The 13,197-nt window shown below is 40.8% G+C and overlaps 1 protein-coding gene across 5 annotated transcripts in view; it reads left to right on the top strand.

Moving 5' to 3' along the window:
• The first annotated feature begins 561 nt into the window (after window positions 1–561).
• The window catches only part of Gpatch8 (G-patch domain containing 8), a 73,189-nt gene continuing 60,553 nt past the window's right edge, over window positions 562–13,197 (top strand). For 2 of the 5 annotated variants that reach the window (XM_027427991.2, XM_027427989.2), the window contains exons 1-3: window positions 716–759; window positions 10,188–10,262; window positions 11,246–11,280. Coding sequence is in view for 1 of the 5 variants with exons in the window: in XM_027427987.2 (XP_027283788.1) it covers window positions 715–759; window positions 10,188–10,262 (120 nt within the window). In the remaining 4 variants the exon portion in view is untranslated. Of the gene's footprint in view, window positions 760–10,187; window positions 10,263–11,245; window positions 11,281–13,197 lie in introns of all 5 variants that reach the window. The other 3 variants (XM_027427990.2, XM_027427988.2, XM_027427987.2) reach the window with 2 other exon arrangements.

Below are 13,197 nucleotides of genomic sequence, written 5' to 3' on the forward strand. Positions count from 1 at the left end.
CCTAGTTTTAGTCTTTGACACTTGCTAATATTTACAACTATTAAGTCATTTTACTGGCGATCTGGCTTCCCGCCTGGAATGGAAGCCCTATGAGAAGAGATTTTTTTTTTCCTGCCTCTCAAGTAATCCTATTATGTGTCAATTTAAAAAATACTCTCCTTGGACTTGGGAGTCGAGCCTCTGCTACATGGAGAGTTGGATGGAGTCCAGCCTGGGCTACAGGAAACCCTTATCCAAAACCAATAAAAACACTTAAAAGTACTCTGGCTCTAAAAATCATATCTCGTGCTGCTGTATACTATTATTTGGCCAATACAGGATGGGCTCGATCGTAAACAAGAGCAGAAGAAAGACTACTAAACACCATTAAGCGAGCAAGCCCTGCCCTGCTGATCTTTCCCTCCGGAAGCGCTTGTGGCGCTCTGGAGCAAGTGCGCATGCGCGGCCCCGCGAGGGTCGCTCCGGGCCGTGCGCGAAACCGGGTGGTGCGCGAAGGTTCCGCCTCCGGGCCCGCAAAGCGCCTGCGCCCTCGGAATTCCCGTCGGGACGCATTCTTGCTCCCCCCTCCCTCCCTCCCTCCTAACCTTCCCCCCCTCCAGCTGCGCGCGCCCGGTGGGCGTGGGAGGAGGCGTGGAAGCAGGGAGGGGGCGGGTGTCGCGGGAGGGAAGGAGCGAACCGGAGAGCGTCGTCCTGAGGAGGAGTGAAGGCGGCAAAATGGCGGACCGCTTCTCCCGCTTCAACGAGGACAGAGACTTTCAGGTAAACACGGGCGTCTCCGAGGACCCCCCGGAGGGCTCGCCGCGAGCGCGGGGCCTCCGCCTTCCCGCCTCGGCTCTCTGTCCTCCCGCGCTCTGCTCCGCCTTGCAAACCGGTTCTCTTTTCTGCCTCTCATTTCTCCAGGGGCCTCCCAGCCTGAGATGAGGCCGCGTCTCCGGCTTCATCCCCTCCGCTTCGCCCCCGAGACGCCGGCTCCCTCCTCTTTGGCTCCTGGCTCCCCAGCGGGCTGCTCTGTTGGGGCTGCGCTTGGCTTGGCCCGGGGGCCTGTGCAGGCGCAGGGCTGGCCCTCAGGGGACAGGGCTGGGGTTGGGAAGGCTTGGGCCAGTGGTTTTCAGGCCAGGGCGTCCGAACCCTTCCTTGGATTTTGCTCGCCCCGATCACATTGGGAATCTTTTCTCCTCCTCCCTCATTGTGATAAACAAACCCTTTATCGTCTCTGTAACCTTGTCCTCGCCCTGGAAAAGGGTACCCTTACTTATCAGACGCCTTTTTGTTTAGGCGAGCATTGAGCTTTCTCTGGGCATAAATACTGCTGTTGTTTTCAGGCCGTTAATTGGGCTTGGGAAACAGTAAGGTATTAGGACTGTGGACTGGTGTAAACTTAACTTCGAATCCTACCAAGATTTGTAAGGGGTATAATAATGGCCTTCCCAAGCGTGAGGTGGTGACTCGTGCCTAAACCTTCATTTTTCTTCGTTTGCAAGTGTTGATCTGGAAAGATGTCCCTACGATGGCAGGCGTTGCGGGGTGGGGGCAAGGCCGAATTAGAATGATCCATCTTTTAACTGTTGAAATTGTTACTACAGAAATAATTGGAATTATAAAGGATTTAGTAGCCTTTGGCTATTTCTACGTAAAATACCTCCTCAGAGATGCAAATCACTGCATTACTACCGCATCTCCTGGCAACAGCAATTTGGGTCAAGGGATGAGCCTCGGAACTCAAGTTTTTATCCATTTGAGCTTACTCCAAGCAACACAGGACTACGGTAGCTGTGTGTCAGAAGGCAGTTTGAAGGGTTTGAATTCTTGGAGATGATTGGGTTGGTAGATAGACAAAACAATTTAGCAGTTTTTTAAAAACTGTCTAACAGTCTTCTGCGTAGAACACTGGGAATTTTGCAGCAGTAAGGAATTTGGGGGTTGCTGAAAACCCGAGTGTGATCATGTGCCTGCTGTATAGGCTGCAGCACCAAACAGCATCTCAAGGCGTTTTTAAGAATGTGTCGAAGGTCCACAGAAGTTTGAGGCAGTTCAGTTTGGACATTTGATACCCGAGAAGGTGTTTTGTTTTTTGTTTTTGTTTTTTTGAATAGCAAGCCCAATAAAGCATGTACAAAGTGCATGAGCTTTTATTAATTTTATTAACTTAAAATTATTTAAGGAGATATACATACGGATGATGAAAACCTTTGAATGCTTTTCAGAGTTGAGAATTTCAAGGTGACCTAATAAAATTGAAACCAGACAGGGTAGACAGTTTTGAGCAAAAGTGGCCCTCAACTATTTCATCAGGCTCAAAGAGGATTTTGAATGAAGATTTTGAAAACAGGGTATCAGAATTTGAGTGCTGTCACTTAGAAACTAATAGGAACACGTTTTGATGCTTTAGTAGAGTTCATATACAATCTGATTTTATGGGCCAGTTAGATGGCCCAGTGGGTTAAAAACCCTTGTCCCATAGGCCTGACACCCTCAGTTTGGTCCCTAGAAGGTAGGAGAGACCCATTCCAGGAAGATATCTTCTGACCCTCACATAATATACACACAAGATAATAATAAATTTAAAAATTTTAATTTAAAAACTCACAAAAATCTGATTTTAGGTGGTTGAAAAAGGAAGAGGAAGAAGAAATTAAATAATAAGCAGCTATGGTGGTGGTTCAGGAACTTAAGGCATTTACCAACAAGTCTCACGCCCTGAGTTAGAGTCTTGGGATCTAGAAGTGGAAGGAAAGAACCCAATCAGATCCTGAAAGTTGTCCTCTGATGCTCCCCATGAAGTTAATACAATAAAAACTTTTTAAAAATCAAAAATAGATGCCTTGAAGATCCTTGACATTACTACATGCCATTTTAAACTGTATTTTCTGCATTTGCTCTGACATAATCCACTTAAAATTTTGAATGTCCTAGCATTTTTCCTAAATTGAATATTGGAAATAGTTTTTTTTTTTTTTTTTTTTTTTTTTTTTTTTTTTTTGAGACCAGGTCTCATGTATCTCACAAAGCCTTAAATCTGCAATATAGCCATGGATGACCTTGACTTGTGAATTCCCTGTCTCAGCAGTGCTGGGCTTACAGGTGAGCTCTTCCACACCCAGGATTTTGTGCATGGTAGTAGGCAAACACTTTACCCACTGAATTAAATCACCAATTCAGAAATGGAATTTTTTTTTTCTTTCCTAGCAGGGTTTCTCTGTAACAGCACTGGCTGTCCTGGGACTAGCTCTGTAGACTAGGCTGGCCTCAAACACAGAGATCACCTGCCTCTGCCTCCCCCGAATTATTTTTTTTTAAATTGCATTCTGTATGTATGTATGTGTGTATGTATGTATGTATCTATCTATCTATGAGTGTATAATGTGTGTATATATAGCAGGTTCTCAACTGGAGAGTTACATTCCCAGTAAATTATTATGCTATCATTTCTTTTTTAAAAATTCCTTTAAAAATACTTAAGGGCAGAAGCAGGCGGATATTAAGTTTGAGGCCAGCTTGGCCTACAGAGCTAGTTCCAGGACAGCCAGGGCTACAAAGAGAAAGCCTGTCTCAAAACAAAACAAAGCAAAACAAACAAACAAAAAAACACAAAACCTTAAAGGCTCAGGGTATAATAAGTTTTAGTGGTAGAGTACTTGCCTAATATGTGAAGGGCCCTGGATTTGATCCTTAGTACTATGGTGAAAATAGTAATAATAATATAAAATGAGAATAGTCAATATATTTATCTCTGGGTGTTTTAATAAAAGAACATTGATTGACTGTCAATAATGTCCTTTGGTTTAAAGCCATTGAGGGAATGAAACCTAGTAAGATGCTCAGTGAGTAATGTTTCAAGCTTAGATTACTCACAAGTTGAATGTAGCCTCCTTTGAAGGTTTTAAGTAGTTGAACATAGTAGTGCAAATTTATATGTCTACCATTTGGGAGGCAGAAGTAGGAAAATTGTGAATTTGAGGTCAACCCTGATACATATAACAAGACCCTGTCTTTAAAAAAAAAAAAAGAAAAGCCAGTTCTGACAGTGTGCTCCTGTAATCCCAGAGCTTTGAAGTTAGAAGTAGGAAAATTTAGGACTTCAGTATTATCTTTGACTACATAAGCTAGTTTAAAGCCAGCCTGAATTATGTGAGACCCTGTCCCAAAATTTGAATAAGGTGCCAACAAGATGTGTCAGCTAGAAAAGTTACTTTCTGCCAAGCTTGCCTGATGACTGAATTTGATTCCCAGGACCCACATGCTAGGAGAAAACTGACTCCAACAGGTTTAACTCTGACCAGCTCCACATGTGTGCTCCCACACACAAATGCATAAATAAAATTGAAAAATGTTAAGAAATAAGAAAAAAAAGCATTATTCTCTAGGTTTTGTGTATATTATCTCTACCTTCACAATAATACTTATGGAGTAGCTGGTATTATTCCCATTTTTAAATGAAATAATTGTGGCATAGACAGTTCAGTAACTTGGTTAATACTTCTGTTACATCATAGGGCTTGAAATTAGACTAGCTTTTCTAATTATTATTATTATTATTATTATTATTATTATTATTATTATTATTGGTTTTTTTGAGACAGGGTTTCTCTTTGTAACTTTGGAGCCTGTCCTGGCACTCCCTCTGGAGACCAGGCTGGCCTCGAACTCACAGAGATCCACCTGCCTGCCGATGCCTACCAAGTTCTGGGATTAAAGGCATGCGCCACAACCACCCCACATCCGATTTTTGTTTTTTAAAAATGATGGGTATATGTGAATATCTGAGGGGTTTGTACTTGTGAGTGCAGGGCCTGTGGAAGCCAGCAGAAAGCATCAGATCTTGTGAAGGTGGAGTTAGAGGCAGTTGTGAGCTGCCTCACATGAGTGCTAGGAGCCAAATTTGGGTCCTCTGTAAGAGTACTATATGTTCTTACTACCATCTCTCTAAGCCCTAGATTGGCTTATAACTCTTTTAGTTATTGGGTGTGTGTGTGTGTGTGTGTGTGTGTGTGTGTGTGTGTGTGTGTGTGTCCCACAATGCATATGTATGAAAATAAGGTCAGTTTACTACCTTATGGAGTCAGTTAGGGCCTTACACCTTCCTGGGGACTTTTGGGATTGAACTCGGGTAATCAGGCTTGCATAGCAAGTGTCTTTACTTGCTGAACCATTTTGCTGTCCAATGTTGCTCCTGAACCTGTATTCAAGATCCTTTATTCTACTAGCAGTTTTACTTATTATCTGTGAGTGTTTGTTTATTTTAAAGATAGGGGCTGCTCACATATGTTTTACACAGTATAATTGAATCATCAATTATGGAAGGTAGATTTATAGGTCACACAAATAATGTGACCTTTTGGACAGTTTTTCTGTGCTGTTTTGTTCAGATGTGTGTCTTTCAAGGGCTTCTAGGCAGGCTTCTGACTGTGATAAATTTCACAGTCATTAAGGATACATTTTTTGTTTTGTTTTGTTTTTTGTTTTTTGAGACAGGGTTTCTCTGTGTAGCTTTGGAGCCTATCCTGGCACCTCGCTCTGGAGACCAGGCTGGCCTCGAACTCACAGAGATCCTCCTGCCTCTGCCTCCTGAGTGCTGAGATTAAAGGCGTGTACCACCAACACCCGGCCCTTTTATGTATTTATTAGTGGGAAATAATTTTTCCTATTTTTGCATTTATTACGTGTGTGTGTGTGTGTGTGTGTGTGTGTGTGTGTGTGTGTGTATGTATGTATGTATGTATGTATGTATAGGTGCCATATTTCATGTGTGAAGGTCAGAGTACAATTTGTGAGAGTTCTCTCCACTATGTTGGTCTCAGGTCAAACTCAGACAGTTTGGCAACCAGTACCTTTACACTTCATTTTGGATTTTCCTAGGAACTGAACATAATCTGGCAGTGTAGTCTGTGTTTCAGTTTGGGCTGGTATTTGTGCACCTCTCATTCTGGAGCCAGTCAGCCTGAAGCTGCTGAGACCTGTGGAGGTCATGTTGTCATGGCCTAGGCTGATTCAGTACTAGGGGATAGGAGCAGGGCCTAGACCCCCCCTTTCCTCCTTACTGCTGGGCTTAGAGGTGAGGGAGCAGTTTGGGAGCCTGGTGTTTACTGAGCAGACACAGCCTGAGTGCCCTTCTCCACCTAGCATGGGGAAATACCATAATGATCATAATAAAAATGTAACCTTTACTCAAGGGCTTTGTAGAATCTGTTTATGGGATCACAGTGTTAAATAGCAATAGGAAAGCCATCTGTTACTTTTTTATACAGTATGTTTATAGGGTTCCTTATGGGCCCCTTTTTTCCCCTTTCCCCCTCTAATACTGGGGATCAACAGTTAGGGACCTGATCATGCTATACAAGCATTCTACCTTTGAGTTGGCATATTTTTTTTTAATATTTTATTTATTTATTATGTATACAACATTCTGCTTCCATGTATATCTGCACACCAGAAGAGGGTACCAGGTCTCATAACGGATGGTTGTGAGCCACCATGTGGTTGCTGGGAATTGAACTCAGGACCTCAGAAGACATTAACCTCTGAGCCATCTCTCCAGCCCCAAGTTGGCATCTTTTATATATGTCATCTGTGATACCAGAATGGGATTTTAGAAGAGTTTGTTTGAAAAGAGGTGCTACTACCAGGTTGTGCTGCGAGTTCCAGGACAGCTTTCAAAGCCACAGAGAAACCCTGGAACTGGCTCATTTAGACCAGGGTGATTTCTAACTCACAGAGATCCGCCTGCTTCTGCCTCCCGAGTGCTGGGATTAAAGGCATTCGCCACCAAAGCCCGGCATGCTTCTTTTTAAAAATTTGAGGTTTAGCAGGGTAGGGTGTGGTGGCACATACATTTAATCCTAGCTTTTCAGAAACAAAGGCAGGTGGGTCTTTGTGGGTACAGGGCCAGCCTGCTCTAATACTGAGATTGTTTCAAAAAAAAAAAAAAAAAAAAAAAAAACAGTTTTTGTTTGTATGAATGAGTGTGGACTGTGAGTGCCACAGTGTTCTTGTGGGGGTCAGAGGACAGTTTTGATAGTTCTGTCCTTTACCATGTGGTTGTGGGAATCACTTACTGCCTTCTCTGTTTTTTTTTTTTCTCCCCACCCTCCCTCCTTCCCTGGAAGGTAGAAAAATCCCTTTATAACCTTTTCTTTTGAGCCGGTCTCATATATCCCAGACTGGCCTTGAACTAGCAGTGTAGCCAAGGATGACTTTGAATTTCTGGGCCTCCTGCCTCCACCTCCCTAAGTGTTGGGATTGCTGCTGCCACCAAAACTAGTCTGTGTGATGTTGGAGATTGAATCCAGAGCTTTGTGTTTGTCAAACATTCTTTTCAACTGAGCTATACCAGTGTACCAGTAACATCATTATATGGTTTGAATTTGAAGTCCAGATTGAGGTCAGCAAATAGCTCAGTGGTTAAAGGTGCTTGCCGCCAAAAGTCTCAGTTTCATCTATAGGACCCACATAGTAGGAGAAGAGCACGAACCCTCACAAGTTGTCCTCTGACTTCAGTATGTGTAGCATGACACAAATGTGAACACACACTCATATAAATGTAATAGTAATAAAACATCCTAATTACAGATAAGCATGTTATTTGAATTGTGAGGTAGAGCCACAGTACTAAGTTTGCTCAGAGACATTAGACAGTCTCCAAGGAGTGTTGATAAACGGAGTAGAAAAGGGAAAGCTGGGTGTGGCAGTGTATATCAGTGACCTCAGCTCTTGGGACAAGGGAACAAGAAGATCAGAAGTTCAGTATCATCCTCCGCTCCTTATAGTGAGTCCAAGGACTGCGTGCCTGAGACCCTGTCTCAAGAAACAAACAAATGTCAGGCTTGATCCCTGCATTAGGGAGTTTGAGTCCAGATGAGTCTACAAAGCAAGTTCCAGGACAGATAGGGCTGTTACACAGAGAAACCCTGTCTGGAAAAAAACAAAAACAAAAAAGGAATTTTTAGCTAGTGAGAGCGGGGAAAGACAGTGGCATCTGTGTAATATGCTCACTAGCCAGAGTCAAGTTAAAGGTAGACTGAGAGGCATGTCAAAATTAAAATCAATTTAAACTTGGCTCACACCTCATGTAGATGGAAAAAAGTCAGATGTTTACAGCCTTGTTAATGATTGATGTGTGATCATTCATCAGAAACTTAACAAAAATAGTTAGAAAGAAATGCTGTTTATGAAAAAGTCTTCCTGATGCATGGATGTCACAAGTGGTTGATAATGTTTTTAGTTAACAATTCAGACATTTGTTAGGGGAAAAAGTGTTCAGAATTTAGTCTTTTTTTTGTTTTGTTTTGTTTTAATTTCTCAGGACTTGTGACTGCATGTAGGTCTCTTGCATTCCGAGCAAATACTTTACCTCTGAGCAGCACCTCCAGCTCCCTGACACACTCTTTTATACTCAATTGCATATTTAATAAATCTCTTTGAATGTTTTGCGTGCATGTATGTATGTGTGTGTACTGTGTGCATGTCTAGTGCCTAAATTGAGAAGAGAATGCTGGAACTGGGGTTATGGACAGTTGTGAGCTGCCATGTGGATGCTGTGACCTGAACCCAGATCCTGTGTAAGAGCAGCCATCACTCTTAACTGCTGAGCTGTCTTTCCAGGCTCTCAAGTCACAGACTTTTTTTTTTAATGTGTATGGATGTGTTGTCTGCATGTTGGTCCCTTTGGATTCCCTGGGCTTGAAGTTAGAGATGGTTTTGATAAACCAACATGTCAGCAAAGGGAATCAAATCTTCTTGGAAGAGCAGTCAGTACTCTTAACCACTGTGCCATCTCTCCAGCTCTAGATATAGACTCTTAAGGTTTTTCATTTTGTTTTGGTTGCTTGCCTTCTTTTCACTGTTTCTTCCTTGTTTTTGTTATTTTCCCGTGCTGATGGTTGAACTCTTAGGGTCTTGTGCATACTAGGCAACCTCCCTCTACCACTTGGTTGTTTGAGACAGGATTTGTCTGTGTGGCCCTGTTGTCTTGGCATTCACTCTGGCCTTGAACTCGTAAGATCTGTCTGCTTCTGCCTCCTAAGTACTAGAATCAAAGGTGTGTGCCAGGCCTGCTAAGCAACTTCTTTTATCAGTGAATTATTGGTGTTTTTATCTAAGTTGTTCTATTTACCAATAAAGTCTCAGGAATCAGTAAAAACCTGCTAGGTCAGAGAACATGACAAGCTAGGTCAGAGAACATGACAAGCAACCAGCTGACCTTCCTTTTTGGCTAGAGATCCAGCCAGAAAGTATCTCCATCCCAAACCAAAAAGGCCTAAGAATCTCTGAGTCTCTCCCTCACTCCTTCCTGTTAGTCTATCTATCTTGGGTCCTCTGTACTCTATGTGGCTAATTCTTGTCAACTAGTCACTGGCTCTGCCTCCTGATCCAAGGTTAATTTTGTTCATACAGTTTTGGAGTTTCACAGTGTGATCAAATATCCTGCAACAAATTATACCTCTAAATTCTAGTAAAGCGTCTGTGTTTGCTTGTGTAGGTTCACATGACATAGCTTTCATGTGGAGGTCATCATGTGACTTTATGGAGTCCTTTCTTTCCTTCTCTACGTGGGTTCTGGGGATTAAACTCAGGTTATCAGATTTGCATACTTGGGCAGCAAGACTTACCTTCTGAGCCATCTTTCCTACCCTGAACTGTTTATGGGTGAGTGCATACCTCTATCCCCCAAGATTGAACCTAGGACCTCATGTGTGCTGATTAAGAGCTCTGCCGCTAAGCTGCATCATCTGGTGGCAGGTTTTTTGTTTTGATTTGTTTTTGTTTTTTTGAGACAGGGTTTCTCTGTGGTTTTGGAGGCTTTTGGAGGCCTTTTGTAGACCAGGCTGGTCTCAAACTCACAGAGATCCACCTGCCGCTGCCTCCTGAGTGCTGGGATTTATTTGGCAGTATGTGGGGTTTGTGTGTTTCATGGCAAATGTGTGCCTGTCAGAGGACAGCTTGGCCGAAGTAGGTTCTCTTCCACCATGTGGGTGCCAGGGATCAAACTCAGGTGATCAGGTTTGGTGGCACATGCCTTTATAGTTCAGAGCCATCTCACTGGGCCTTAAATTTTTTTTTTAAAGAGTCTTAATTTATGGTAAAATTTTGGCTTTCTACTGAAAAAAATATTAAAAATAACTTGTAGTTGGCTAGCTTACCAGTCACTTTAATACTTTTTGAAAATAACTGCAGGGTTTTTTTTTTTCCAGGGTAATCACTTTGATCAGTACGAAGAAGGACACTTGGAGATTGAACAAGCATCCCTTGACAAGCCTATAGAATCGGTAAGATGACCCGTGCTTATTTTGGGTCTTAGCTAGTTAGGTAGAGCTTGTGTGTCACTTGATGTGAGTGAAGTTAAACTTACGTAGAACTAATAGTAAGGTTTAGAGCCATTTTCTTGCATGTCTTGAAGTAATCAGGTGGAGTTTTGGATGTGATTTAATAATGTTGGGAAATTAGAGAAAAAAAAGTTAGGATTTAGTGGGAAAAAATGTCATTTTGGCCCATATTAAGCTTTGATAAAGATAGAAAGTAGGGTGTAGTGTGTTTGTAAATTGAATAAAGGAGTAAAATGTATTTTGATCCTTTAATACCTTTTCTGGGCAGTATAGTCATGTGTGAAATGTTCCAGTAGAAACAGTTAAGAAGTAGCAAACTGTTAGACCCTTGAGAAATGGTAAGCTTGGTCTCTGTAGCTTAAGAAATGTCTGGTGGTTTTTGTTTTGTTTGCCAGGTCAAAAATTAGTTAATTTTGCCTTTTTACGCTTCTTAATCTATGACATCAGTGATACCAAGTCATAGAACAAGGAGATTTATTTTCTGCTTCTTAATTTTAAAGAAGTCTTAAGTTTTGAACATTTAAAAAATAAAACATTTTAAAATAACTATACTTTATTAAAGTGTCTAAACTTGTTATTGTCAGTATTTAAAATTTATGCTTACATGCACACACTTAAAAGGATTTCATTGAAGCATTGGTAAAGTTTGAACGATAAAAGGTCAAAAAGGGAGTCCTAATTTTGTAATCAGTCACAATAGGTCTCCCCTCCCTGTTAGAAACACTAGCTTCCTTTCCTTCTGTAAGATAACAAGGCAGGGTAGAAAGTATAGATAATTTAGCTTTTGTTCTCAAAACTATAGCATAGTAAAGGATCAACATATATTTACGTTCCTAATTAGGTTGGTGTTGTGTGTGTTTGTGTGTGTGTTTAGATGTTTACAGAAATTTACACAACTTGGGGTGTTCGACATTTTTCTTCCACAGCAGTTGGCCCATATTAGCTAAGCAGCCATGATCTGGTTTGTATTGCACGGTCTGCCTTTTTTTTAATTTCTTCTCTAGGGTTTCTTTCTCCCCCACCTCCCCTTCTTATTTCTGTCTTTCTGGTCCAGTGAACACTGCATATAGTACTTTCTGTCTTAATGTGCTGGCATGATGCTAGACTAGGCATGGCAGTAAACGATTACGCATGTGATAATGCTGCAGAGGGAGAGTTCATATCTGATAATGTGCTGAAGATCCAGTCCTGTATCTTAACATCAGGTTAAAATGCCACGCCCATTTGGCTAAGTTAAAAACTCACCAAGGTGTGTGCCTTCTTCTGTAGCAGAGATGATTATCAGGCAGAATTTTATAATGAAACCCATAGGCAAGATATATGATTTGTACTTGAAAATAATTTGGTTTTCCATTTTAATTTAAAAATATTTCCTTGTGTCAGAGTTTTAAGAACAAATCACTAGTAACAACTCCTTAGTACCATATTTTGTGAGGCACATGGATAAGCTATTTCTGTTGAGTACTTTGACTTGTATCAGAAGTTTAATTAGCCTGAATCTGTAGCCTGGTTCATTGTCACTGTACTCAATATTCTTTTTAAAGCATTGACATTTAGCACTTTTAAATCCTGTGTAGGCCCACATTACAGTATTTTAAAATTCATTCCTGTGACATGAGACTAATGGTACTGTTTTCTCACAGTGCCCAGGATTTTTTTTTCTTGGTCATGTATTCATAAGCAAAGCACTAGGACAAGACAGTCTGCTTGTCTAATCATTGTCCAGTAATCTCAGTGAGTAAGAGTAAATTCCAGCTTAAGTCTTGTTTATTAGATAATGTTGATCTTCTCCATTTAAAATAACAAATGCTGTTGTGCTCAGACTGCATCTCTATTTTTTAAAATAAATGTGTGGTCAGAGATGTATAAATTATATTAAGTTATACTTCTAATGAAAAATTATTCCTGGAATCCATAAACATACGCATTAATTATGAATTGGTAGTTTAAGTAATAGTAGGAAGACTTTTGTAGGATGCATTGTGTTAAATAGAAGTAGGACTCAAAAAAAGAAAAGTGGGACCCAGAAAACAAAGAGATTCTTTTCTGCCACCTAATCATTTGGAAATAAAACTTGAAGTTTTAAAGGAACTCCTATATGATTGATATCGAAGTAGGGAGTGTTCCTTCTCATCCAAAGGGAAAAGTCCCCAATCATCTGAATGCCCACCAGATTTACTCACAGGGCTGGCTGGCTATCTTGCTGTTTTGTTCTAGGGGGGAAATGTTGCTTCTAACACAGAAAGCCTCTGCTGAATAAAATCTTTCTCTGCAGCAATATCTTGAGAGGTGCTGACTGTTTTGCTACAGCATGCAACTCAAAAGTGGCTGGGAATACACAGCTTTGGGAGTCTACAGATCATTGCAGGAGCTAAAACTGTAGTCATTTAAATAAATAAGAAAGGTAATCAGCAGCAGCTGATAACTGTGGAGGTCTGCACAGGTTTGTGTCAAGAGTATGCCTGTATGAAGGGCTTTCATGAGTATGGAATTAAGGCTGTTTGTTTCATAATAGAGCATATTTGATACAAACCAGCAAAAAATAAAATGAGATTCAAAGATGCTAATAAATTATACATTTAGCAAACTTCTGAAGTCTGGATTTGTTAGAGAAATGGTAGAGTTACTCAGTTTTAATAGGCAAATGTTAAAAACAAAATCTAAGATTCATAAAGTATTTGATAATATTTACTATAAAATTTTATTTTCCTTTGTTTCAACTAATAAAATATCCTTCTGGTCAAGAGTAAAACATTTTTTAAGAAAATTACATTAGAATTGGCAGGTAATTTGGTTATCTGAATTATGGAAAAAACAAAATACAACATTTTTTTCTTACCGCAAGCAACTTTTTTAGTTTGAACTTTAAAAGTTGTTA

This window comes from Cricetulus griseus, chromosome 7 (genome assembly GCF_003668045.3).
Source record: "Cricetulus griseus strain 17A/GY chromosome 7, alternate assembly CriGri-PICRH-1.0, whole genome shotgun sequence".
NCBI lineage: Eukaryota > Metazoa > Chordata > Mammalia > Rodentia > Cricetidae > Cricetulus > Cricetulus griseus.